This window comes from Tenrec ecaudatus, chromosome 10, assembly GCF_050624435.1.
Source record: "Tenrec ecaudatus isolate mTenEca1 chromosome 10, mTenEca1.hap1, whole genome shotgun sequence".
Classification (NCBI taxonomy): Eukaryota; Metazoa; Chordata; class Mammalia; order Afrosoricida; family Tenrecidae; genus Tenrec; species Tenrec ecaudatus.
The window spans coordinates 93,838,841-93,864,951 of NC_134539.1; the positions used below are offsets into that span (position 1 = coordinate 93,838,841).

General features: G+C 38.7%; 1 protein-coding gene and 1 non-coding gene across 3 annotated transcripts in view; both read left to right on the forward strand.

Annotated features, from left to right (window-relative positions):
• CCSER2 (coiled-coil serine rich protein 2) overlaps window positions 1-26,111 on the forward strand; it is a 201,865-nt gene that overhangs the window by 33,536 nt on the left and 142,218 nt on the right. For both annotated transcript variants that reach the window (XM_075560994.1, XM_075560993.1), the window contains exons 2-3: window positions 22,906-24,361; window positions 25,426-25,628. In XM_075560994.1, coding sequence (XP_075417109.1) covers window positions 22,945-24,361; window positions 25,426-25,628 — 1,620 coding nt within the window. In that variant the 5' untranslated portion in view covers window positions 22,906-22,944. The remainder of the gene's footprint in view (window positions 1-22,905; window positions 24,362-25,425; window positions 25,629-26,111) is intronic.
• LOC142460350 (U4 spliceosomal RNA) lies at window positions 17,241-17,381 on the forward strand. Its single transcript, XR_012786569.1, has one exon. It is a non-coding gene; the product is annotated as a U4 spliceosomal RNA (small nuclear RNA).

Below are 26,111 nucleotides of genomic sequence, written 5' to 3' on the forward strand. Positions count from 1 at the left end.
GCTTTCTATTTGAGCCCTTGGTATCAGTTCCTTTTTTTTCTCTTCCCTTTGCCTGCCCCAACCCTTGATGAATTATAAATTATTATTATTTTCATATCTTACACCAACCACTGTCTCCCTTCCCCTCGGTTTCTGTTATTTATCCTCCTGGAGCGTGGAGGTGGTTATGTGTCGATCATTGTGATTGGTTCCCCCTCCTCGCCTCCTTTCTCTACCTTTCTTTTTCTTTTCTTTTTTTCCCTTTAATCATTTTACTGGAGGCTCATACAACTCTTATCACAATCCATACATACATCCATTGTCTGATGCACATTTGTACATACATTGCCAACACCTAATGCATTTTGAGGCAGCTGAAACCTATGGAAGCATCGTTTTTTTTTTAACTTTTTAAAAAAGATTAAAAATAATTTTATTGGGGGCTTGTACAACTCTTATCACAATCCATATATCCATCCATTGTATCAAGCACATTTGTACATTTGTTTCCCTCATTCTCAAAACCTTTGCTTTCTGCTTGAGCCCTTGGTATCAGCACCTCATTTTTCCCTTCCCTCCCTGCTCCCCCCTCCTCATGAACCCTTGATAATTTATAAATTATAATTATTTCTTCATTCTTATTCTTACAATCCTTTTTATCTTTCTCATGTTATAAAACACCTTAATGCATCTTTCAGTCTTCCTCTAGTCTGTCCTCCATACTGAAATCTGAAGGGCTTTTCAAAATATCATCAAATCATTGTTTTCCCTTTGTCCCTTAATTGCTCAGAGCAAAGCCAAAGTACTTAGTTTGGTACATGCACCCCTCCATAGACTTAGTTTTGTCTAGTGTTCTTTTGTCTCCTAATGCATTTTTCTGGATTCCGTTCTTCAACTTAGTTCAGCTAATTAAAATTTTCTAGCTGTATCACATGGTTCTTATGTATCTTCTTGCTTTTGTTTATGCTCTTTACTCATCCTGGAGGACTTTCCACATCTAATTTATTTTTTGCCACATCTAATTTCTTAATATTTATAATTTGTCTTGTGAGATTCCATTCAAGCATTGCTTCCTAAAGTCATATGATACATCCTTTCCCCAGGTGAGCCTTTTCTTTTTTTGTGTGTGTCCCAGTATTGTTAAAACACTTAATTGCCTTTTTTCTTGTCTTCGTATCTTTTTCCATGTATTGGAATGTATTAATGTTGTCGTAACCTCCAGCACAGAGCCATAATCAGTTTTCAAGGAAACTTTGGTAACAGAATGATTATAGTGAAGCTATTACAGTAATGAGGACATTTCTTCCATACTGCATTATGAGCGTATCATTGCAGTTATTGTATCTTACCCAATGTGCTTATTTTTCAGGATCTTATCTTATAAATATTCAATAAAATTGTGTTAATATAACTTGGAGGTGTGCTGTAGATTCAGTGGCACCTCCCTATAAAGGATGTCGAACTGTGTTGGGCCCAAGCATTGTAAGATTACCCTTATGCTCATTGACCATCATGTCTTATATCATAGTCAACTTATGGATGCACATTTTGACAAATTAAGATTGTTAGTGTTGATACTCAGGGTTGATTAAGTACTAACTGCTTACAAGTTTAATGATTTTTACTTAAAAATTTCTTAAGTAGGGCTGTCCTAGTTGCTATTAAAATGTATGTAAGTAATTACCTAAAATACTTTATAATTAAACAAGGAAGGCAGCATTAAAAGTGCACAGTTAGACTAAGAATATGTTAACTTTTCTAACTTTTAATGTAGTATTTTTATTTTTTTGATGTTTTATGCCAAGAGTTTTAAGAGTTCCTTCTTGTAAAAGCTAGAATTCAGCACCATACATGTGGTGGGTAGGCAAGGAAATTCGAAATCAGAATAAGTTATTAAGCAAGAAGAAAGTTATCAGGAAATAAATTGGCTTACTTTTTAAGTTAAATAGTTCACTATGGTTTATTGGAAAAGTAGGGAAAAAGAGAATTTGGATGCCTATTTTACCTAGGTTTTGATAAACTGGGTATTAATGTTTTATATATATATATTCATTTTCCTTATTGTGTATTAAAGTTACCATGAATCACAATTATGACCATCCCTCCCCCTTTATTGGAATATATTTTATCCCTAGTAATATGTATTACATATAGTGTTGCAGCATGTAATTTGCAGATGTTATCTTTATATGTAACTGTACATTTAATATTTCCAATCCCCCCACATGAGTAAAAATAAGATTTATGAAGGCTTTGATAGTAAAAGTCACTAGATAATGAAATCTAAAAAAGTGTCAGAGCCAGTTTACAATGAATGGAGGTTGGTGACTACCTGCATAGGTAAGTCTTAGTAGTGTAGGTTTGAAGCAAGAACTCATACAATTCTTAGCAAGACACTGTTAAAGGAATATGCCTGTTCACATTTTCAACCAACCTTTATAAAACACCAGTTCAATGTCAGACTGCATGTACCCTGGGACTAGGTGAGAAAACATAAATGAAAGGCGTAGTGTGTATTCTCAAAAAAACTCAGCCTTCAATCTGAATATAACCCAGAGGAGCATTTCTGTGTATACTATCAAGAAATAGAAGCCCACACCTCACCTGCTGGGATTGAGTTCTGCAAAAAATGACATGACCATATAAGGGAGTGTGAAGGGTAAGGATTGTGTACTACCCACAAAAAAAAACAAACTAACTGCAGAACACATGATGATGTTGGGCCGGTTTCTTATGACTATTTTGATTCCCAAACCTCAACAAAACCACCATGAGCTTTCATAAATAGTGAAATAATCCTGGTCAGAAGACTGCTTAAAATGTTCCTAGAGACCCTGAATATTCCATCTTGCTTTTTTGGCTGAATGCAGAGAACAGCAGAAAGATGTTTACTTCTGCTTTATTGATTATACTAAGCCATTTAACCTGGGGCATAGCAAACTCAGGAGAGCCCGTAAGATGAATGAGAATTCCAGAACACTACATTTTGCTCATGTGGAACTTGTACGTGAATCAAGAAGCAGTTGTGAGAATGGAAGAAGGGACTACTTCCTGGTATGAAATCAGGAAAGGTGTGTGACAGGGTTGTAGCCTCTCACCATCCTTATTCAATCGGTCTGTTGAGCAAATCATCAGAGAAGCTAGGTGAAATGAAGAAGAACATGGTGTCAGGTTTGGAGGAAGGCTTAACCTTAGATATGCAGATGACACAACCTTGCTTGCTGAAAGTGAGGAGGGCTTGAAGCACTTGCATGCAGCTTTTAGTATGGATCACAACTTGATGTTAAGAAGATCAAAATTCTTACAGCTGGACTAATAGGTAACATTATGATAAATAGAGAAAAAGGCTGAAGTTGTTCAGACTTTTTTATCTTTCTTGGATCCACAATCAGTACTCTTGGAATATCCTGTAAAGATCAAGAGACACATGTGTATTGGGTGAATCTGCTGCATAAGACCTATTTAGAAAATTGAAAAGTAAGGATGTTACTTTGAGGACTAACGTGCTCCCGACTAAAGCCATATTTTCAAATCTCATATGCATGTGAAAATTGATGCACTTGAATTATGGTGTTGGTGAAGAATATTGGAAGTACCATGGACGCCAGAAGAACAAACAAGTCTGTCTTAGAAGAAGTACAACCAGAATGTTCCTTAGGGCAAGGATGGTGAGACTTCTCACGTTCTTTTGACATGTTGTCAGGAGAGACCATTCGCTAGAGAAGGATATCATGTATGACCAAAGTAGTAGGGCAACAAAAATGAGGAAGACCTTGGACAAAATGGATTGACACAGTGGTTGTGTTGATGGACTCAGATAAAAGAATACGTGTGAGGATGGCACAGGCCAGCCCAGTGTTTCTTTCTCTTGTATATCGGGTCAATATGAGTCGGAACTAACACCACCACCACCACCAACAAGCCCTGTTGTCTCTTGTTGGTCTAGGTTTCTAGTGTATGAGAGTTAGTAAAAAAGTATTGCTGCCAGGGTTTCAGTTCATACAGGAGTTTATTCCAATGCAATCAGTGAGTGGCTATGGACAAATTCTCTTAGTATTATACTGGCCTTTGTCTCATTAGGGCGGCTTCAGAAGAAAGGTCCAATTAAGACAGTGGCTTTTGAGGGGGGTCTGCTGGGCCATTTAAATTCAAGGCAGAGAGGTCCGGCAACTTACAAGGTTGTGATAACATTCTTTTGAGATTTCAAATGGGTAATTCGGATTTTCTCAAAGAACACAGAATGAATATGGGAGGTTATTCTGAACTTTTGAGAAAACTGAGAATGGCATTGGGAGAAAAATGTCAGGAAAGTTATATTGAGGAATTGTTTCATCATGACAATACCAATACAGCTGCTTATTCTTTGAGGGTGGCAAGGACTATCCTGTGAGGATCTCCTTCGGAAACTGTATCCCATTTACTTTCTGCGTCTGCACTCACCTCTTCAGATTTCTTTTTGTTCCAAAAGTTCTAAAAGAAGATGGAAAAGAACATGGTTTGGTTCCTTGAGGATGGCAAACTAGTTTTAACACAGTGTAGTGGGTTGCTGCGTTGGGCTGTTAACTCAGTCGCCCTACCATGGGAGGAAGAGAGGGTCTCTGTTCCTGTGAGGATTCAGTCTCAGGAACCCAAAGGGAGAGTTCTGCTCTGTCCTGTAAGATTTACTTTGAGTCAGAATCATGTGATACTATGGTTGTGAGTTTTGAGTTGATAAATCCAAGGGTGCAGAATTCTCTGGGGGAGAGTTGGAGAGAAGGAAAAAACACCTTTAATACTTTACTTTTTTTTTTTACTTTACTTTTTTCTAGGAATTAACATCAAACTAGTCCCAAGAAGTTCCATATTGAAAAATTCCCCAAAGTCCAACTCTTGCAAGATGATAATTTGTTCCATCTTTCTCAACTCCTTCCTTGAATATTTTCCTTCAGCATCTCTGGGTCCTGTGAATCATAAGGCCCCCCAACACAATGACATTTAGTCAATTCTGAATGGCAATCCTATAGGGCAGGGTAGAACATCTCCCATGGGTTCTGAAACTAACTCTTCACTGGAGTGGAAAGCCTCACCTTTCTCCTGAAAAACAGTCTTGAACTGCTGACTTCACAGTTAGCTTCTCAGCAGGTAACCACTATGCCTCTAGGGCTCAGGAGCTCATATCACCTTGAGGAAATGAGACTGGTGGATGCATTTCAGTCCAAAGTCTGAAGGTCAGGTAGGGGTAAGCCAGATGCTGGGGCCAGAGGATGTACTTCACCCCTGACTCTTGCTGGCAATGAGCTCACACCCTCTGCTACTCACTGGGCTCATTTTATACACAGCAGGATGGCATTGCAGGGAATCCACTTACAATTACTCACAGGCGAATTTTTTTTAAATCATTTTATTAGGGCTCATATAACTTATCATAATCCATACATACATCAGTGTGTAAAGTACATTTGTACGTTGACTGCCCTCATCATTCTCATCTACTTAAGCCCCTGCTCTCCACTTAAGCCCCTGGCATCAGCTCCTCATTTTCCCCCTCCTTCCCCACTCCCCCCTCCCTCATGAACCCTTGATAATTTATATATTATTATTTTGTCATATCTTGCCCTGTCTGACGTCTCCCTTCACCTACTTTTCTGTTGTTCGTCCCTCAGGGAGGAGGTCACGTGTAGATCCTTGTAATCAGTTCCCCCTTTCCAACCCACCCTTCCTCCATCCTCCCAGTATCACCACCCTCACCACTGTCCTGAAGGGATCATCTGCCCTGGATTCCCTGTGTTTCCGATTACTATCTGTACCAGTGTACATCCTCTGGTCTAGCCAGATTTGCAAGGTAGAATTGGGATCATGATAGTTGTGGAGGAGGAAGCATTTAGGAACTAGAGGAAAGTTATATGTTTCATTGTTGCTACTTCGTACCCTGACTGGCTCATCTCCTCCCTGAGACCCTTCTGTAAGGGGATGTCCAGTGGCCTACAAATGGACTTTGGGTCTCCACTCTGTACTCCCTCCCTCATTCACAATGATAATGATTTTTTGTTCTGATGATGCCTGATACCTGGTCCCTTCGACGCCTTGTGATCACACAGGCTGGTTCCATGTGGGCTTTTTTGCTTCTGAGCTAGATGGCTGCTTGTTTACCTTCAAGCCTTTAAGACCCCAGATGCTATATCTTTTGATAGTGGGGACCGTTAGCTTTCTTCGCTACATTTGCTTATGAACCCATCAGCAATCCTATCAGGGAGGTGAGCACACAATGATATGATTATTTGTTTTTTGATGCTTGATAACTGATCCCTTTGGCACCTTGTGAGCAAACAGACCTCATAGGTGAAGTGTATTACTATCTTACCCTATGTTCCTGCCAGACCCATGCAAGGAAAGGTTCTTTGGTGGGAGTTACATGGCACAATCAAATTTGACTCAAATGTAATGTTCTGTTCTTACCCTGGGACATTTTATTTGCTCTCCAGTGGGTCTCAAGATACCCAGGGAATTTTGTGACCCATTTAATACCATGGGGTATCCCATGGGAGTTGAGTGTGTTGGTGGTGATGCTGATGATGGTTGAGCATTGTCCACCATCACCCTGGGTGAAGACCATGCTCATTTTCCGCCCACCTCAACCCCACATGGCACCTTATTCAGCTCCCCTCACTGACCTCCGAGTACATTAAGGCGTTATCCACGGCTTTTGCCTGCTGAAATCTCCATGAGATCACCATTGCCTCAAGCCATCTCTAGCTCAAACCAGGCGTTGCATTAGAATGGGAGTATAGTCCCTCGGCCAGTTGATTGTCTCTCAGACCTACTTGTGGAAGGCATCCCAGGCATGACAGTCTTTTAGGCCATGGAGTTACCCCCTAATAATTTCTTCAAAGTTGGGTATACTGTACATACTTGTGTATAAGCCAGGTTTTTCAGCACATTTTAAATGTACTTTTTGTGGTAAAATTAGGTGCCTTGGTTTGTATTCGGGTCGACTTATACTTGAGTATATGTATATGGTATGTGAAATTGTATTTAACAAGATGGTCAGTAAGTGAGTACGTATAGTCAAAATTTCCCTTGAAAAATCAAATGACAACCCATTTTGAACCTAGTAGATTTTTCTTACAGCTTTAGGTAGTAAGCACTGGCTCGAGTAGTTGAATTTATATAGAAAAATGCGTACAACAGAGCTTCAAAAACTTTGTGTAAAAATATCATATTTCATTTCTATTTTCTTTAAACTCCTTGACACCCTTCATATATTTCTGATATTACTATCACTCATGGTAACATGTTTTTATTATGATAGGTATGTATGCACGAATTTTTTTTTCAGAAAAGTCATGTCTTTCCACAGAAACGCACCTTATAGTATGTTCTTAATGTAAATGATGGATGGAATTGCCTGTAAATAATTTTTAATTTGTAATTGCTTCCCCTGCTCCTACCAAACCTCCACCTCTAATCTTTTTCTGTTTACCAACTCTTTTAAAACAGTTTTAAGTTCTGAATGTTTGTTTGCAAATTGGTTTGTAAGCAATTGCTAATATCTTCCTTTGATTGCTGGCATTACCAAGAAACTTTTCAGTTGGTTTTGCTCACTTGTATGGAGCTTCCTGTGTGGAATGCTCGTGGTAGAAGATCTACCCAGTGTGAGATCTGTGAACCCTGGGCATTTTCTGCTTCTTTCTGATGGTCCTTGGGTCCTGATTTATCCTGTCAATTTTTCTATCAAAAGGGTTAATAAAAGTTTTATTGACATAGAATTCACACATCATGCACCTCAATTGGTCGTATCATTAAAAGTTGCACAATTATCACCATAGTCAGTACCAGAACATTTCTTCCTTCCTGTACTTACTACTGTCAGCTCCCCATTGTCCTCCGGCACACTCCCCCTGCTCTCTCCCCCACAGTCCAATGAGCCATTAATCCAATTGCTTTTGCTATACTTTTTTACCCATCCTGAATTGCATATACTGGAAAACATTCTCCCTACCCTGCAAAAAATTAAAAAACAACAATAACAAAATAAACCAGAGAAAAACTCCAATCAAAAAGAAAGCAGGAATTATCAAAAGCCAGAAAAAATTTTTAAAAGGGTCAAAAGGGAGATCAAATGATAAGGTCTTTGTTAGGCAGGGTTCTCTAACGCCAGGACACTTATGATTATATGTGAGGATAGGTTTGCACAGTGAGAAGGAATATATTAGCTAAGTAGTCCACACAGCAGTACAGAAGGCTCAGTTCAGTTAACTTTCATGGAACAGTTAATACAGAGGAAGTCCTTCAACTCACGTGGGCTGCTGGGTCCAAGGTCAAGGAAGCCGACTAACGAGTCTTTCCTCAAGCAAGGCAGCCAGCGTTTGCCCACATGTAGCAGACAGCAGGGTGGGTCAGCAACAGTCAGTAGCTCCTGTGCTTAGTGAAGCAGGCCCCATGGCATCTCTATAGAACTTAAGCAGAGTGACAGGATCCACCAGCCTCAAGCTCAAGGAATGTAAATGTGGTGAAGCAAGTCTCGAAGGAGCCTCAAGCTCTAGTGCCACCATCAGTGGGTTGGGTTGGCTTGGCCTACAGGTAGCTTAGCACACAAGTTGAGACAGAGAACGAGCCAAAGCAGTGGCATGATAGTCTTATCACCAGGGAGTAAGAGGGGGGTGGAATGCTGGCTGTCTTTATTTGGTTATCCTCCAGTCAAGCTATGACCTGTGTAAACACATCCACATGTTCCTATTGACCTAGTTGGCACAATAAGCCTAACTATCACAAGGTGTTTTCTTTTAACCTGTTTCTGTCACAAATCTTTCTCTTTCATTCTGCAGAATAGCAAAGTTATTCACATTACTGGTCCGTGGTCAGAGGATAGTCACTGGAGGCTCAATCTATGTGTATTTACTCTTCACTTTTAAAAAATGAAACAATTTAAAAATGGTTCCAAAGGGACATAAATGATAAGGTACCACAATTGAGTTTACAGTGCTCTCTGTCGGATTAGAAAGTTTATTCACATCCCTAAACTATGGTCAGAGGGGATTCACCAAAAGCTAATCCATGTAGGGGCTCTGCAAATGGATTTTGGACTTCCGCTGTTTTCCATAGCCTTCTGAAAACCAGGTGTTCACAATTTAGCTTTGATATGATTCCCTCCTTTGGATTTGGATTTTATTATTTATAATCCTTGGATTACACAAGTTGGTGTACTTCTTCCATGTTGATGCCTCACTTAGAACGGCTGCTTGTTTGAAAAGTCTTTAAGACTGACTATTTGTTTTGATGCTTTCTTCACCATACTTTGTGGTAGCACCCTTATCTTCAGTGATCTTTTTATGAGGGCAAGTGTCAAGCAAGGCCATGTCATAAGAATTAATTTTTCTTAGATTGAGGCTATAATTAAATGTGGGCTCAAAAAGCATTCACATATCTGTGGCTTACATAGGTCTCTGATTTACTCATAAGGCCTCTTGTAACCTCTTCTGATAGTAGTAATTCAAGGTTATAGAAAACTCGAGTCAGCCAGGGTGCAGCATAGCACTGAGGTAGCACAACATTCATCTTGTTCTTTAATGGTACGTTTCCCCCCGCCCCCCCACCAACTATCATGACACCATTTCTACTTTACAAATGTGCCTAGACCAGAGCATGTACACTGGTGCAGATAACACTCTCAACACACAGAATCCAGGGCAGATAATACCCTCAAGAAGAAGAATGGGAGTAGCCATACCATGAGGGTGGGGAGGTGGGGAGAGAAGGGAGAGAAACTCACCACAGTGATCGATGTATAGCAACCCCCAGCCCCCAGGAGTACGAACCACAGAAACGTGGGCAAAGGGAGACAGAGGAGGATGTAAGATAGGAAAATAATAATTTATAATTTATTGGGTCCATGAGGGTGGAGGAAGGAAGGAAGGGAAAAAAGAGGAGCTTGATACCAAGGGCTCAAGCAGAAAGAAAATGTTTTGAAAATGATGATGGCAACATATGTACAAATGTATTTGATAAAATTGATGTATAGATTGTTATGAGATCTAAGAGCCCCCAATAAAAAACAGTGAATTCCCAGCACTTGGGTAGATATACCTACTCCATGTTTTCCACATTAGATAATCAAGATTTTGATAGTGAAAATCACTTTTCTGATTATAAACTATATAATGTCCCATTGTACTGTTTAAATGAATTCCCCTTGGCCTATTTACAGATTCCACATGAATTCAATTAAGTGTTTTGGAATTCCCATTCTTCCCAATGCCATCCATATTTTTCTATGATCAAAAGCATTGAAAGCCTTTGTATAATCAATAAAACACAAATATCTTTTTGATATTTTCTGCTTTTAGCCAGAATCCATCTGCGTCAGCAAAGTTAGCTCTCATTCCAAATTTTCCAAATTCAGCTTGAATTGCTGGAACTCACTATATTGCTGAAATTATTTTTGAATTATCGTTAGCAAAATTTTACTTGCTAGTGATTTTGATGATATTGTTCAATAATCTCTGTATTATATTGGGTTATCTTTCTTTAGAATTGGCACAAATATGGATCTCTTCCCGTGGATTGAAAAAGTAACTGCCTTTTAAATTTCTAGCCATAAAGTAATGAATGGTTTGTTCCAGTGCTGCATTTTTAGCATTTAAAGGTATTCCATGAATTCCGGGAGCCTTATTTTTAGCCATTGCCTTCAGGGCACCTTGGACTTCTTCCTTCAATATCATTGATTCTTGATCATATGCTTCTTGAAGTGGTTGAATGTTGACTAATTAATTTTGGCACAATGACTGTTTATTTCATCTATTTAAAAAAATAATTGATTTATAGTTAACATATATAATTCAGTAGTGCAATCCTATCAAAAGGGTTGTGCAAATGTGCTACAATCAACTTTGGAACCTTAACTACTTTCTTTTTTTTTTTTGGATTTTTAAAAATTTTTATTTTAACAATTTATTGGGGCTCATACAATTCTTTTCACAGTTCATACCTATACATACATCAATTGTATAAAGCACATCTGTACAGTCTTTGCCCTAATCATTTTTTTCTCTTTTCTTCTTTTACATTTTATTAGGGACTCATACAACTCTCACCACAATCCATACATATACATACATCAATTGTATAAAGCACATCCATACATTTCCTGCCCCATTAACTACTTTCTTTTACATGTTGTTGACTTCCCATCCCCCCCCTCTGTGTCCCTAGGTAATCAGTTTTTTTTATTTCAATAAATCATTTGGGGATTTTTATAGCTCTTAACAATCCATACATCAATTGTACCAATCTTTGTACATATGTTGCTATCATTATTTCCAAAACATTTTCTTTCTACTTGAGCCCGTGGTATCAGCTCCTCTTTTTTCCCCTCCCTCCCCAGCTCTCTCACACTGTGAACTCTTGATAATTTAGAAATCATTTTTATTTTCATATTTTATACCATTTGCTGTCTCCCTTCTCCAATATTTTTGTTGTTTGTCCCCCTAGGGGAGGGTATTGTACAATGATCATTGCGATCAGTTAACCCTTTTTCCCCTTCTCCCACCTTCTCCCTACCCTCGTGGTATGGTTGCTCCCATTACTGTTCCTGAGGGGCTGACCCCTCCTTTTCTTGTGAGCCTGCTGTGAGGGGATATCCAATTGTCTACAGATGGGTTCTGGGTCTCCATTTTGATACCACTTGCATTGAAATGGTTGTTTATTTTTGGGTCTTCTGATGACTGATATCTGATCTTGTCAAAACCTTGTGATCACACTGGTGTGCTTCTTCCATGTGGGCTTCATTGCTTTTCTGCTAGATAGTCGTTTGTTTAACTTCAAGCCTTTAAGACCCCAGATGCTTATATCTTGTAATAGCTGGACCCCATCATCTTTCTTCACTACATTAGCTTATGTAACCATTTTGTCTTCAGTGATCTTGTCGAGAAAGTGAACATTACAGAATGCCAGGTTTTTACAACAAATTGTTCTTGTGTTGAGGGAGGACTTGAGTAAAGGCCCAATGTGCATCTCTGTGTTAGTCTCGGTAGATTAGAGAAACAAATCCATAGAAACTCAAACGTAATGTGAAGAAAGCTGATGGTGCCTGGCTATCAAAAGATAAAATGTCTGGGGTCTTAAAGGCTTGAAGGTAAACAAGCAGCCATCTAGCTCAGAAGCAACAAAAACCCACATGGAACAATCATACCAGCCTATGCTATCACAAGGTGACGAAGGTATCAGGTATCATCAGAACAAAAAATCATATCATTGTGAATGAGGGGGGGAGTGCGGAGTGGAGACCCAAAGCCTATCTGTAGGCAATTGGACATTCCCTTATAGAAGCATTGTGGGTAGGAGATGAGCCAGTCAGGGTATAGGGTAGCAACGATGAAGTATATCACTTTCCTGTAGTTTCTAAATGCTACCCCCTTACCACAAACCTCCCCACCCCCCCGCACTATTATGATCCCAATTCTCCCTGACAGATCTGGCTGGACCAGAGGATGTACACTGGTACGGATAGGAACTGGAGACACCGGGAATTAGGACTAGTGGTGAGAGTGGCGATACTGGGAAGGTGGAAGGAGGGTGGTGGGGAAAAGGGAACCGATTAAAAAGATCTACATATAACCCTCTCCCTGGGAGACGGACAACAGAAAAGTGGGTGAAGGGAGACATTGGACAGGGCAAGATATGACAAAATTATTTATAAATTATCAAGGGTTCATGAGGGAGGGGATAGTAGGAAGGGAGAGGGAAATGAGCTGATGCCAATGGTTTAAGTGGAGAGCAGGGGCTTAAGTGGATGAGAATGATGAGGACAATGAATGTACAAATGCGTTTTACACAACTGATGTATATATAGATTGTAATGCCACTAAATAATAAATGATTAAATATATAAATTAAAAAATCTTCACAACTGGGCCAATAGATAACATCATAATAAATGGAGAAAAAATAGAAACTCAAACCCGTATAAAAGAGTTTTATATAAAGGGTAATTGTACATTAAGAAAACATCCCAGTCCAGTTCAGTCCAAGCCCAAGTCTGATATTAGCCCAAATGCCCTATACCAATCTATAAAGCCACCTTCAGACTTATGAAACACATGCATTGATGCCAAATAAAGGACAGTCATAGGCCAGTGGGTAGACTCTTTGGATCCAGTGGTGTTGTAAGCATTTCAGCAGTGGCAGGGGTCTCCATGTGGCTTCTCCAGCTATGGGGCTGCATCAGGATAAGTCCATTTGACTTATCCAGCTCCCAGGGTGTAGCACCATGAAGGGGGACGGGGGGGGGGGGGAGTTTTCTCCCCACTCCAAGGAGGGAAATAATCTGATTTCCCAGAATTATCAGAAGGCCATTCCCACACAGAGGCCTCATTGGCTATGATCTGTTGACAGCTAGACTCCACCCCTTTACTATCTTCTCAAGTCCCAAATTGACATCAGATTATTTAACTACTACAGTCTGTTAGCTTAATACTTACCCTATAAATATATATATAGACCTATATCCCTATTGTTATATATTATTATATTTGCATGTGTATGCCTATGTTTATACCTCTATAAATGTCTTTTGCCTCCTAGTTCTTTCCTCTATTTCCTCTTACTTTCCTCTTATTTTTCGTCCTATTCCATGTTTGACCATCATTTGGCTCTCTGTACTTCCTCTGGGCTCCATTGTACTTGATCAAACTCCACCAGACATTCTGTGCCCTCTTTGCCACCGATTTTGTATACGTAGCACTTATCTGAGGATTCTTGGTGGTGCGGTAGTTCAAGCGTTTGGCTGCCAGCATGAAATGTTCAGACCCACCAGCAACTTTATGAAAGAAAGTTGCAGCAGCCTGCTTCAGCAAAGACTATAGCTCTGGAAACCCAATTCTACTGTGTACTTCCGGTTTGCTGAGTCAGAATTGACTTGATGGCAGTGGGTTCAAAGAGTTTAGCATTTATCCATTGCTCAATATTTGGTTATCAGAGTAATTTATCCCCTAATCTTGCCAGGTGACTTTACTGTTTAAATCCTTGTTGTTCAGTGGTGTTTGAAATGAACATTAAAATGAGTCTTGTGATTTAACATATTAACTTTATTAAATCCTGTTCTTTTGGAACTTAAACATTGGAAGGAAGCTGAGACATTAAGAGGAGCTCTTTGTCATACTGATTTGAAATTGAAAATAGATGCATAGCATGTGACTGTTTTGGTGTGTACATTTGATTGTATTTAATAACAAGTTACTAAATGTTCCCCATTTGTAAAAGTAATAACGTGTCACAGGCACTTGTGCATGACCTCTGAGCTGCACCCCTATTCTCTCAGGGTGGCATGTGTGGTGTGATGAAGGTTATTTGCTGTCTGTTGCTCATATTACTTATTGATAGAGTTTTGTTTGTTTAATACAAACTTCTTTGACAAATGATTTGTCTCATCTGATTATTCTCTTTGACAGACAACCTAAGATGAAAATCATAAATAAACCACCACCAAACCTGTTTCCCTTGAGTCAATTCTGAGTCATTTTGAACCTGTAGGCCAGAGTAGAACTGCCCCGTAGGATTTTCAAAGCTGCAAATCTTTAGAAGAGCAGACTGCTACATTTTTCAACCATAGAGCAGCACAAACCTTTTTGTTCTCACCCAAGTTCTTAACCACTGCTCCATCAAAGCTCTTCAATGCCAACAATTAGGTATTTTTATTTAGCTCTTATGTGAAGCAGCCTTGGTGGCATCATCGTTATTGTAATGAGTTTGATTGCTAACCACAAGGTCAGCAGTTTGATACCACTACTCCACAGGAGAAAGTCAGGCTTTCTGCTCCTATATAGAGCTATAGTCTCAAACTCACAGGGGCAGTTCTGCCCTGTCCTATAACACTATGAATGGGAATCAACGTCATGGTTTTCTGGTTTATCTGCAGGTGAGGAAACAGACTCAATAAGAGACCAAGTAACTTGTGTTATGCCATATTCCTAGGACTCGTGAATATGAGATTCTAACTGGGTACCTTTGTAGCCTTAACTATTATTTCATACTATCTGGAATCCAAACTCTGGTCCTAGTAGTGTACAACTTATGATGCTGTCAGGATGCCTTTGTTTTATTTGAGGCCATTAATTTCTGGACAGTGGAAGTAAGGGAAAGAAAGAAAGAAAAAATGAGTATTCAGCTCAGGATAACACGGAATATACTAAGGTTTGGTATATACCTCATCTTCCTTTAAGGGTTACTTATCTTTTCCTTTAAAGATTAAATAACTCTATGGTGTCTTTTTCTTTAAAGAAAAAATTATATAGATGCTTTCAAACTTAATAAACTAAAATATTAAGACTATAAATCTTAATGGGAGTAGAAACCCTCTTTTTCTCCCCAAGGAGTGGCTGGTGGGTCGGTACTGCTGACTCTGTGTTTAGCAGCCCAAAGTGTAACTCACTATGCTACCAGGTGCCTTTCAAACGTAGTAATAGAATATTATTAGACGTCAAGTTTATATATCATTCAGCTTTTAAGAGTTTTCATCATTCTGACATATTTGTTTTATTTGCCTGTAAAAATGGCCTGTGGGCGGTGCCTTACCTCTTTTGACTTAGTAAGGGGAATGAGAATCAAACTCGGCATCAGCCTGTGGCATAATCCTATATCAGGAGAAGCCAGCCCCTAACACATCATTACGGGTCTGGTAGGCGCAATTGTACAGCGATAAGTAAAGATTATAGAGAGCATAAGAGATAGAAGAGAAATATTGAAATAAATGGAGTCAGACACAATTCATGGTAGCATGCTCACCTCAGCCCTGCTTGGTGGTTCACATGGAGGGAGAGAGAGATTTAATGCTAGCCCAAGCTTTTATATTCTCTGGGGACATGCAAGCCCCCTAATTACAGGTGAGGACATACGTCACAGGGGCTATGCTATAAGTAATACAGTAATGAGAGGGGGTGGTCTAGGGACATACACGCCATAGGAAGAGGAGGGATTGGGGGTATACATGTGACAAAATGGGTGGATCATAGATTTAGGATGGCAGCTTAACCTTGGTCATCCTTGGGCGGGTTTGACTTCTCTGGGGTCTCCTACAAGGAAACAGACAACTACTCTCCTTATCAGAAGAGAGTGGGCCCTACTTGTGGGATAAACAGTGGTGTCTGCTTGCTCTTGATGGCTGATAACTCTTAGGGAGAATGACCCCTAATCTACTCCTGATGACCTCCAAGTGTATAGTCATTCGCAAGCAGCTAAGTTTGGCATATATGTGGGGGAGACAGCTTGAGATAAATCCTTCTGTTTCCCACAATCCTAGGCATAATTTTATAATTTGGACACAGGACATGCCTCAAACCTCCCTTCAATCTTTTTATTAATTTTTAAATCAGTTGTTTCTCCCTTGTTTTTCTTTTCTTCTGGGCTTGATAATCTGTTGGCGTGACCAAGCAGAGCTCAGAGGCAAATGATTATGGGGTTTGTTAGAGAAGTTCTTACTACTAGTGGGAAAGGTGGAAAACTTTTAAAACCTGGAAAAACAAGGTTCTTAAATGTTCTGTTTCTGTACAAGATTCACTCATTTAGCTACCGTATCTATTAAGCGCTAGAACAATCCTTATTTGTTGAGGAAAGAAATGGAATCTTTCCTTTTGTAGAATTTTTTTGCTCTCCATATTTGACTGATTACATCCTATGTTGTTTGACATATTTATCTGCTCTTAGTCTTCTCTAAAATCTGTTATATCTAGAGGTGTGAATGTGTTCAGATTTATTTACTCAATTTGCTTGTGGCAAGAATATTTTGTATTTCTATTGGCTTACGTGAGACTTTAAGATTGATTTAGGTTTAGGTATCTTCTTACATGATGGATTTAGTGTATATTGACGAATACTGCTTCACTCCATTAGTTCGCTATTGTTAGCTGTTATTGAATCAGTTCCTGACTCATGGCAAGCACATGTAAATGGGATCAGACTCTTGTGATCCATAGGACTTTCATTGACTGTTTTTTGGTAGACTGCCAGGTTTTTCCTTAAGTCTGTCAGTCTGAAAGCTCACTAAAATCTCTTAAGCATCACAGCAGTACACAAGCCCCCACTGATGGGTGGTGGCCATGCTTGAGGTCTGTTGACCTCCATCCACATTATAGACCTCTAGGTCTCTCACATGGAAGGCAGTAATTTGGCCTCTGAAGCACTACTACACTCTTTAGTTCCCAGGTATTGCAAAGTGATGATTATCTTATTTTAAAATTCCACCATTTCTTTTGCAATTATTATTTATGATTCTTTTATAAAAAAATTGATTTAGCTTTGTACAGTGGCAATATCGTAGCTAATGAGGTTTACCTGAGGTGTGATTATTGCTAATTGAAAACTTTTTCCAATACCCTGCCGTGACAACTTGAAAGATAGTCAGCATTGGCAATTTTTGACGGTCTCCACAGAGACTGAAAATTTTTTTTTTGATTTATCTTAAACCTTATTGAGTTTTCTGTAGCAGGGTTACATTTATTAGTGATCCCGTTGAAAGAATTCTTTATTTTTGATATTATGTATTGTACTCTGGTATTTCTGTTTAATGCTTTTAATAGCTTCTATTTCTGCTGAAATTCTCAATTGTTCATGTTGTCTCTGTTTTCTAGTAGTTCTTTTAATATATTGTTCATTATCGTTTCAAAGCTTCTGCTTGATAGTTGTAATATTTCTGAGTCTAGTTTTGTTGATGGCTTTATCTTAAAATATTTGTTTTATTTTGATTTATTATTTTTCCTTTTTGCTTTTCTGTATATCTCCTAATTTGTAACTGAATCCTGGTCATTATGTGTGGAAGGAAGCACAGTGGAGACTAACATTAAAAGTAGATGTGCCTGGAAATGGCACACTTTTTTGGTAGACTATTAGTTTAGTCAGCCTAGTCAGGAGTTAAGCTGAGAATATCCATTTTGTTGTTACTTTCATTTCCTTCAGATCAACTCAGAATTCAGTTTGTATCGTGATGGTCTGCTGTTACCTTGCCCCCTTCCTCAGCTTTCATTGATCGGGGCCACAGAAGAGCCCTCTGTGCTTTTATATCTACCTCCTTAGTGGGTATAAAAGGGGCTCTGGTGGTGTACTGGGTTACGAGTTGGACTACTAACCAAAAGGTCAGCAGTTTGGATCCACCAGCCATCAGAGGGAGAAAAGGACGAGGCTTTCTACTGTAAAGAGTATAGTCTCTGAAACCCACACAGAGGCAGTCTTCTAGGGTAGCTGTGAGTCGGAATCGACTGATGCAGTGAGTTTTATTTTGGGTGGTAATCTGATAATACTTATGAATTGATAGGGGACCTGGGGGATTATCTGTTTTCCTGACTTGTGCTAAATCCAAAGCCCAAAGGTGGGGCTTTCCCAGTGTTTCTGTCCTTCTTACATAGGGTGGCTACACTTTGTCTTGTATATGGCCCGTGATGGTAGGTAGGAATTTTCTGTTCCTCACCCAAGGGCACTTTGTGTAGGATCTTAAACCCAAGACGGTTTTCTTCCTCATCCTAGGAACAATGGGTTTTCTACCCTTCTATCAAGAAGCAGGACGGCTTGTTTTCGCTCCTGCCTCTGTTACCACTGGTCTTTTCTTACACCTTGTGAGTGAGTGCTTCTCAAGCAGCTTAAGGCATTTTCATTGTAGCATAGAAGAATACAGTGAAGTGAGCAGTCCAAGGGCTTGTCTCCTGGTAACTTCTAATAATTTCTTAAATGCCTGTGCAGTTGAGAGATGCTTCCCTTAGGTCTCTGACTGGCTTTCATTCGTTTTCTTGAAAAATGTTGAGACCTGTGTGGTAACACGACTTTAAAACAAACAAAATTATTAAAAGGTGGTTATTTGGCTGTGCAGAGCTCTTCTCTTGGGCTGTGAGAATGGCTAATATGAAATGTTGGTTTTAGTCTCAGAGATGCCTTGGAAGAAAGACCTGGTGATTTACTTCTGAGAAATCATCCATTGAGAACCCTATGGAGTACATTTCTACTGTAATATGCACAAGGTTCCATGAATTGTAATAGACTAAATGGCAACTGGATGTATGTGAATGTGAAGACAGATTTAGAAGTGGCTGATTATCTGTACATAGCCATTGATTAGCCTTTTTCAGATAAGTGCTCTTCAACTCAGTAGTGAATTTATGCCTCTGTAAATCCCTATAATACAAGCAATTCATATATTTGCAAAGCTAATTGAAAAATTGTAACGAGCATATAATATAAGATTGTTCTTCACAAGATAAGGTAATGGATATATGGGGAAAATGCCATTCAGTGGATCCTAATTCTTAGTGATCCTATAAGTCAGAGTAGAGTTGCCTACTTTGTTCTATAGAGTTTTGAAGGCTGTAATTTTTGACCGAAAGTAGACCGCTACATCTTTTTTCTGTGGGTTGGCTGTTGGGTTTGAACCAGAGACCATGTGGTTAACAGGCAAGTGCGGATTAACTGTACCGTCAGGCATTTTCAAGTGGATATGAAAGGAGGTTGAGAAAGTGAAAGCTGCTACGTTTCAATGAAAAGCCTCCTTTAATTAATGCATAGGTCCTTTCAGTTTCTATGGTAGTCTTCTAATGTTAGCTATCTTGCTCCTCCTTTACTTATTAAAACTCAATGCCATTGAGTTGAGCCTGACTTATAGTGAGCCTACGGTAAGTAGAAATGCCACTGTGGGTTTCTGAGGCTATAAATCTTTATAGGAGCAGAAAGCCCATCCTTTTCCAGTAGCTGGTGGTTTCAAATTGCTGGCTTTGGAGTTAGCAGCTCACCTCATAACCACTACTCCACCAGGACTTGTTAGTATAGCCAATTAGTAAACTACTCTGGATATTTCATTAAAAAATTTATTTCCTTTAAGCTTTGAATCATATTGACTTGAACTTCAATCATCTTTAGCAGTTTGTGAACCTGTGACTTTGGATAAGTCTAGTACTCTTTCTTAATCCTGCTTAATGTATTTAAAATGGAATGAAATTTATCATCTCCTAATACTGTTAGGAAGACTAAAAGAGCCAACAAAGGATTAAGTGATCTGCCATGCGCAATAATATTTGTACCTTCTTTTACCTCCTTTTCCTTTTAAAAGAAAAACTGATTTACTAGTTTTTGAAATAGAAATTTCTAAATATTTTCCAAAGTGAAATACTAGTACTATAAATATCCATACTATAATTTTTTTGTTTCTTAGCAGAAATTGAAATATTGTAGACTTTCCTAAGCTTTGTGCTATATATATTATTCTTAGTTGAGCATAAAACCAAAGTTTATAGACAATATTAAAACATCACAGCAAATGTAATTTAAAAATTTTGGGGATTGCCTTTTTTACACTTTTAGCAGTTTTTTTTATCAGGTAAAGTACATCAGAGACATCATAACATGTAAGCTAGGTTCACAAAATCTGTTTATTTCATTTGGAAACTGGTCTGTGATCCACAAGAGCAGCAGCTCCAAACCACTAGCTCCTCCACCAGCTGCTTCCTTGTCCCATAAGAGGGACAGTCTTAGAAACTCACATGCCCCCTTTTATTCTGTCTTATAGGGTTGCTATGACTTGGCATTGACTAGGTGACATTAAGTTTATTTTTTGGTAGGAGAACGCAGTTTTATGAACATTTAAAGTAGATGAAGCTCACTGTCAATAAATGAAATGGCAGTGTTCAGAATGTAAATAGATATGGAAGTTTTATAGTTGAGCCATTAGATCAATGTTTTAGACCACAGGTCCAAAGTGATTTTATTTTAAATACATTTATTTATATATTTAACAATGAGTAACTATTCTTGATAGAAAACAGTCTACTCTGGGATCCGATATCTGGCATCAAAGACCCAGAATAAAACCATGGAGTGGAGACCCAATGCCCATCTGTAGACAATTGGACATCCCCTTATAGAGGGGTCACAGGGAAGAGATGAACCAGTCAGGGTTCAGTGTAGCACCGATGAAACACACAACTTTTCTCTGGTTCTTTGGTGCTTCCTTCACTCCGCTATCATGACCTCAGTTCTACCTTACAAATTGCATTAGACCAGCACATGCACACTGTTATAGACAAGAGCCCGCAACACAGGGAATCCAGGATAGACAAACCCCTCCTGGCCAACAAGGAGAGTAGAGATACCAGGAGGATTAGGGGAGAATGTATGTGTGGGGGAGGGGAAACCGATCACAAGGATCAATCTGGAAACCCCTCCCAGGGGTTTACCCAGAAAAATGGGTGAGGGGCAACGGAGGATGATGTAAGATACAAAAAAAATAATATAATTTATCAAGGGCTCGTGAGGGAGGGAGGACAATAGAGGAAGGGGGAAGAAATGGGGAGCAGATATAAGGGGCTCAAGTGGGAAGAGGATGCTTTGAAAATGATGATGGCAGCATAGGTGCAAATGTGCTTGACACACTGGATGAATGTATGGATTGTGATGAGAGATGTAAAAGCCCCCAATAAAAGTATTTTAAAAAAAGAAAACAGTCCACTCAGGTTCTAACATTACTATTAATATGTCTTTCCCCTAAGTGGTACTCTGAATATTTTGTACTCATAGTATGTTTTTTCTTATGGGCCTATCTCTAAGTTATTAATGCTTAAGATGTTCTTGGGAGATGACATGCAGTGCCTTGGCTTTAGACAGGAAAGCGGGAACCTAGAGAAGTGAAAGAATAGAAGATTCTCTCTTCAGTCTTCTTGTGATAGGTTTCTGGCTCGCAAATGGAATTAATGGAGGATAGAACACTTAATTTTCACAATGACTGCCCTGGATCATTAATATCATTCTACTGCTTTTTGACTATCCTAAGCGCATTTGTGTGCATGCATGGTGGGGGATGGGGTGTAGAGGAGAAGACCTTTGTCAAAACAGGAATGGTAGTCACCTCATGTAGATGTCACCTACATGTAGTCACCTACATGTAGATGTCATGTAGATGTCACCGTTCCTTTCTTTGTTATAGCACGGTCGACTGTTCAAAAGCACCAGGGAGAAAGGGACTGGGCTTTCTACTCCTGTAAATAGTTACAGTCTCAGAAACCCACAGGGGTTGTTACTCTGAGTCAGCATTGACTCATTGGCAGTGAGTTTTATTTGGTTTGGAAGCTCAGCGAAGTTTCTTTGGTTTTAAGATGATTTGGGGATATTTGGTGTAAGGTTTAATGATTATCTCAAGGTAATAATTTCAGGATTCATCTGCCTTCCCTGCCACTAGAAACTCTAGATGAATGAGAATTTAAAATTCTTTTCTGTTATTTTTCCTCTTATTTAGAGGTGTCCTATGGAATCTTTGATTAAATGTTTAGAATAGGGTTCCTACTGGTCAGAATTGACTTGATGACAATGAATGAATGCTGGCAGGCACCATTCAGTTCTTCTAGTCTCATGGCGAAGGGGAGGCATTTGTTCCCGAAGGCATTTAGTCACACATTCCATTACTTCCTTCTTCTCAACTCTACTTCTTCCTCTGTTGCTCCTCGTACTGGAGTTGACAGTATTAATTTTTTTTAAAGAAAGTCAAGTTTGACAATCTAATTTTATTATTTCTGGACGTTAATATCATCTAAAACCCAAGGTTATGAAAATATTTATAAAATACTCTATTCTAATATATAATAAATGCACTCATTATCTAAGAAGGATTTTGTAAGAATAGTAGTAGTTCTTTAATTTTACTGAATCTAATTGTAAAAAATACTATATGTATTAGTATTATGGATCTGGGCTGCTAACCACAGGGTTTCAGTTCAAAGGTTTCAGTTCAAACTTAACCAACTACTCTATAGGAGAAAGGTCAGTCTGTCTGATCCTGTAAAGAGTTACAAGTGTGAGAAACCCTATATAGGGTTGCTATGAGTTGTATTGACTCAATGACGGTAGGGTTTTGATGTTCTTAATATGTGATAATCCTTGTATTAGTCCATATTTAGTAATAACAACTCTCTTTTTCCCTCCCCTTCACAGATTCTGTCAATCTTTAAGGACAAATGTACCTTTTAGCTCATGGAAGAAAAAACTCATATCAAGACATTTTTGGGTTCGAAGTTGCCAAAGTATGGAACAAAATCCGTAAGAAGTACACTGCAACCAATGCCAAATGCGACACCTGCTACCTTCTTAGACATTTCCAAGAGTAGCAATGTAAAAAGTTACATCAAAAACAATGGCTCAGATTGTGCGTTGTCTCGTTCATTTAATTGGAGAAAGGCAAATAGATACCAACTCAGTGAACAAAGTGCTAGAGAGCCTGATGATATTCAGAATTCACTTGATAAATTAATTGATTCTGAAAAACATGCTCCTACCCAAGGAATGTTTGATAAAAGTAGGATAAAAGGAACTTTGAAAAGTCTTTCTGTCCTCACATCCCAGGTAGCAAAGCCACCCACTATGTTTGTATCATCTACAGAGGAGTTACATGAGAAATCTTTGTCTGGACCATCAAATTTGGGTCAATTCACCAAAGGGACATTATTAGGAAGGACTTCCTATTCTTCAGTCAGTGCTCCCAAATCACAGTTGAATGGATTTTATGGAACTCGATCAGCTGGTAGCATGCAAAGGCCTAGAGCAAACTCCTATGTTACTAGAAGCAGTTCTGGAGAAAGCTTAGCACAGTCCCCAGACAATAGTAAATCTATTGCTTGTGATAAAATGGTAAGGTCACAAAGTTTTTCACATTCCATTCAGAATTCATTCCTTCCACCGTCATCTATCACCAGATCACATTCCTTCAACAGAGCTGTAGATCTTACTAAGCCTTACCAGAACCAACACCTACACATGAGAGTGCCTCTACGGTCAAGCATGCTAACAAGAAATGCCCGGCAATCGGAAGTACTCAATGGGAATGAACATTTAAGGTATGGATATAACAGGCCATATCCTGCTAGTGGAAAGAAGTTGACTTTATCTAATGGCTCTGGTGTCACTTCCACTTTGGGTTATAGAATGGTTCATCCTTCTTTACTGAAATCCAGTAGACCTGCATTTTCTGGGAGTATCACAGTTGATGGTAATAAAAACACACCTGTTAACACGTGTGTAGAGGAACATGCTGCAGATTTGGCTAATGAGAAAACTACAAGCAAGGACCAAGAACTAATTGAAAATGATAGTTACCGAACAGAAAATGACCAGACTATGAAGAATGATGCCAAAATTAGGTACCTGAGTGATGATGTGGATGACATTTCCTTGTCCTCTTTATCCTCTTCTGATAAGAATGATTTAAGTGAAGACTTTAGTGATGACTTCATAGATATGGAAGACTCTAACAGAACTCAAGTAACTCCAGAGGAAGTTTCTCTCAAAGAAGAAAAGCATGAACGGATACCTCCAACGGATATATTGGATTCCCCCAAGGAAAGTGAAAAATCTTTCATTAAAACTGAGGAATGGATAGATATAAATGTATCTGGTAAATATCAATATCTTAATGTTTGTTTGTGGGTGCTTCATAATCTAACTTATCTTGATAAATTGAGAGCTCTGTTAAAACAGTGATTATTTGCTGGGTTATTAACTGTAAGGGCAGCAGTTCCAAAAAGCTGCACTGTGGGAGAAAGATGGAAGTTTCTATGCCCACAAGGAGCTACAGTTTCTGACACTCACGGGCAGTTCTACCCTGTCCTACAGGGATATGAGTTGGAATCAACTTGATGGTAGTGAGTTTGGTTTGGGAGGTTTTTTTTTATCCCCCATTAATTATAAGGTACTATCAAGTTCATAGTTTATATTAAATGCCTATTAGAAGGAGAATTTGGATCCAGATAAAATTTAAGAAGGGAAACATTTGTCTTCCTTACTCAGTGATTTTTATACCTTGTACTATTTTTACCAAGAATATCAATAACAAAACTCTTTCCTTACCTCCTCTTGGTTATTATATACAGACTTATTCATACTCAGTGAAGGCAGTATTTTAAAATGTTTTTTCCCCAACTTTCTCAGATTAGTGGTATACCATAAAACTATTTCATCTCTTAGGTAATGGATCATTGTTATATGCTAAGACTAAAGCTTTAAGAAAGGTTAAATAAGATCATAAGGTTATGTCCAACCCAATGGGTTTTTTTATCCCAAGCAATTTTCATATTTGAAAGGAGGAATTCAGTTTCTTGCTTGACACTCTCTAGTTATCCACAGTAGAAGGAGATTTTTTCTGGTTAAAAGTAAATAATATTTTGGGCAATAAAAGATTTTATTTATATTGTCTAGAAATATTTTAGAAGCAAAAGATGGATAAATTAATTTTTCTAAATCTCTTTTGGGAAATATTTCAGAAGTTTTCTTTTACGATTTTGCATTTTGATGTTTGACATTTTTAATAGAAATTAAAAAATTTTACTGTTTGGAATATTATTTTGTCAACCATTTTTCTGTAATAGATGATATTAGAGGATACATATTTAGAGCTTTAGCAACAATTATATTTTTATGAAATAATAACTGCTCTTTTTCTCTTCCTTTTTCAATATTCAGTTGAAGACACGAGTGAATGTACAAAGCACACTGCTGGGAATAACTTGATTTCACCAGACACAGATTACAGAGCTGGTTCTTCCTTTGAACTCTCTCCATCTGATAGCTCTGATGGTACATACATGTGGGATGAAGAAGGCTTGGAGCCCATTGGAAATGTGCATCCTGTTGGAAGTTATGAGTCCTCTGAGATGAACAGTATAGTATGTATGGATTTATATCCCAATTTAAACTTTATATTTGTAAATGATGATTACATTTTTTCATTACTTTTTTTAACCTTATGAATTAACTTTGACAACTGAGAATTCACCTTTGTTTTTGTTAGGTGCCATCGGATCATCTCTGAATTAAACAGTGAAATGTTGCCCAGTACTGTGCCATACTCACAGTGCATATGTTGGAGCACATTGTTGCAGCCATTGTGTCAGTCCACTTGTTAAAGATCTCTTTTTCGTTAACACTTTAATTTAGCAAGCATGGTAGCTTTCTACAGGAATTAGCCTCTCTTGATAGCATGTCTAATATAAGCAGGATTAGCCTCATTCTTCCTGCTAAGGAGCCTTTTGACTGTGCTTTCTCCAGGACAGAATTATGCAAGGTAGTTGAGAGGCGCCTTAGAGCAAACAGGCTTTATTGGGGAGAAAAACTCAGCCTGGGTGAAGTCCTACGGTCCACAGTGTCTG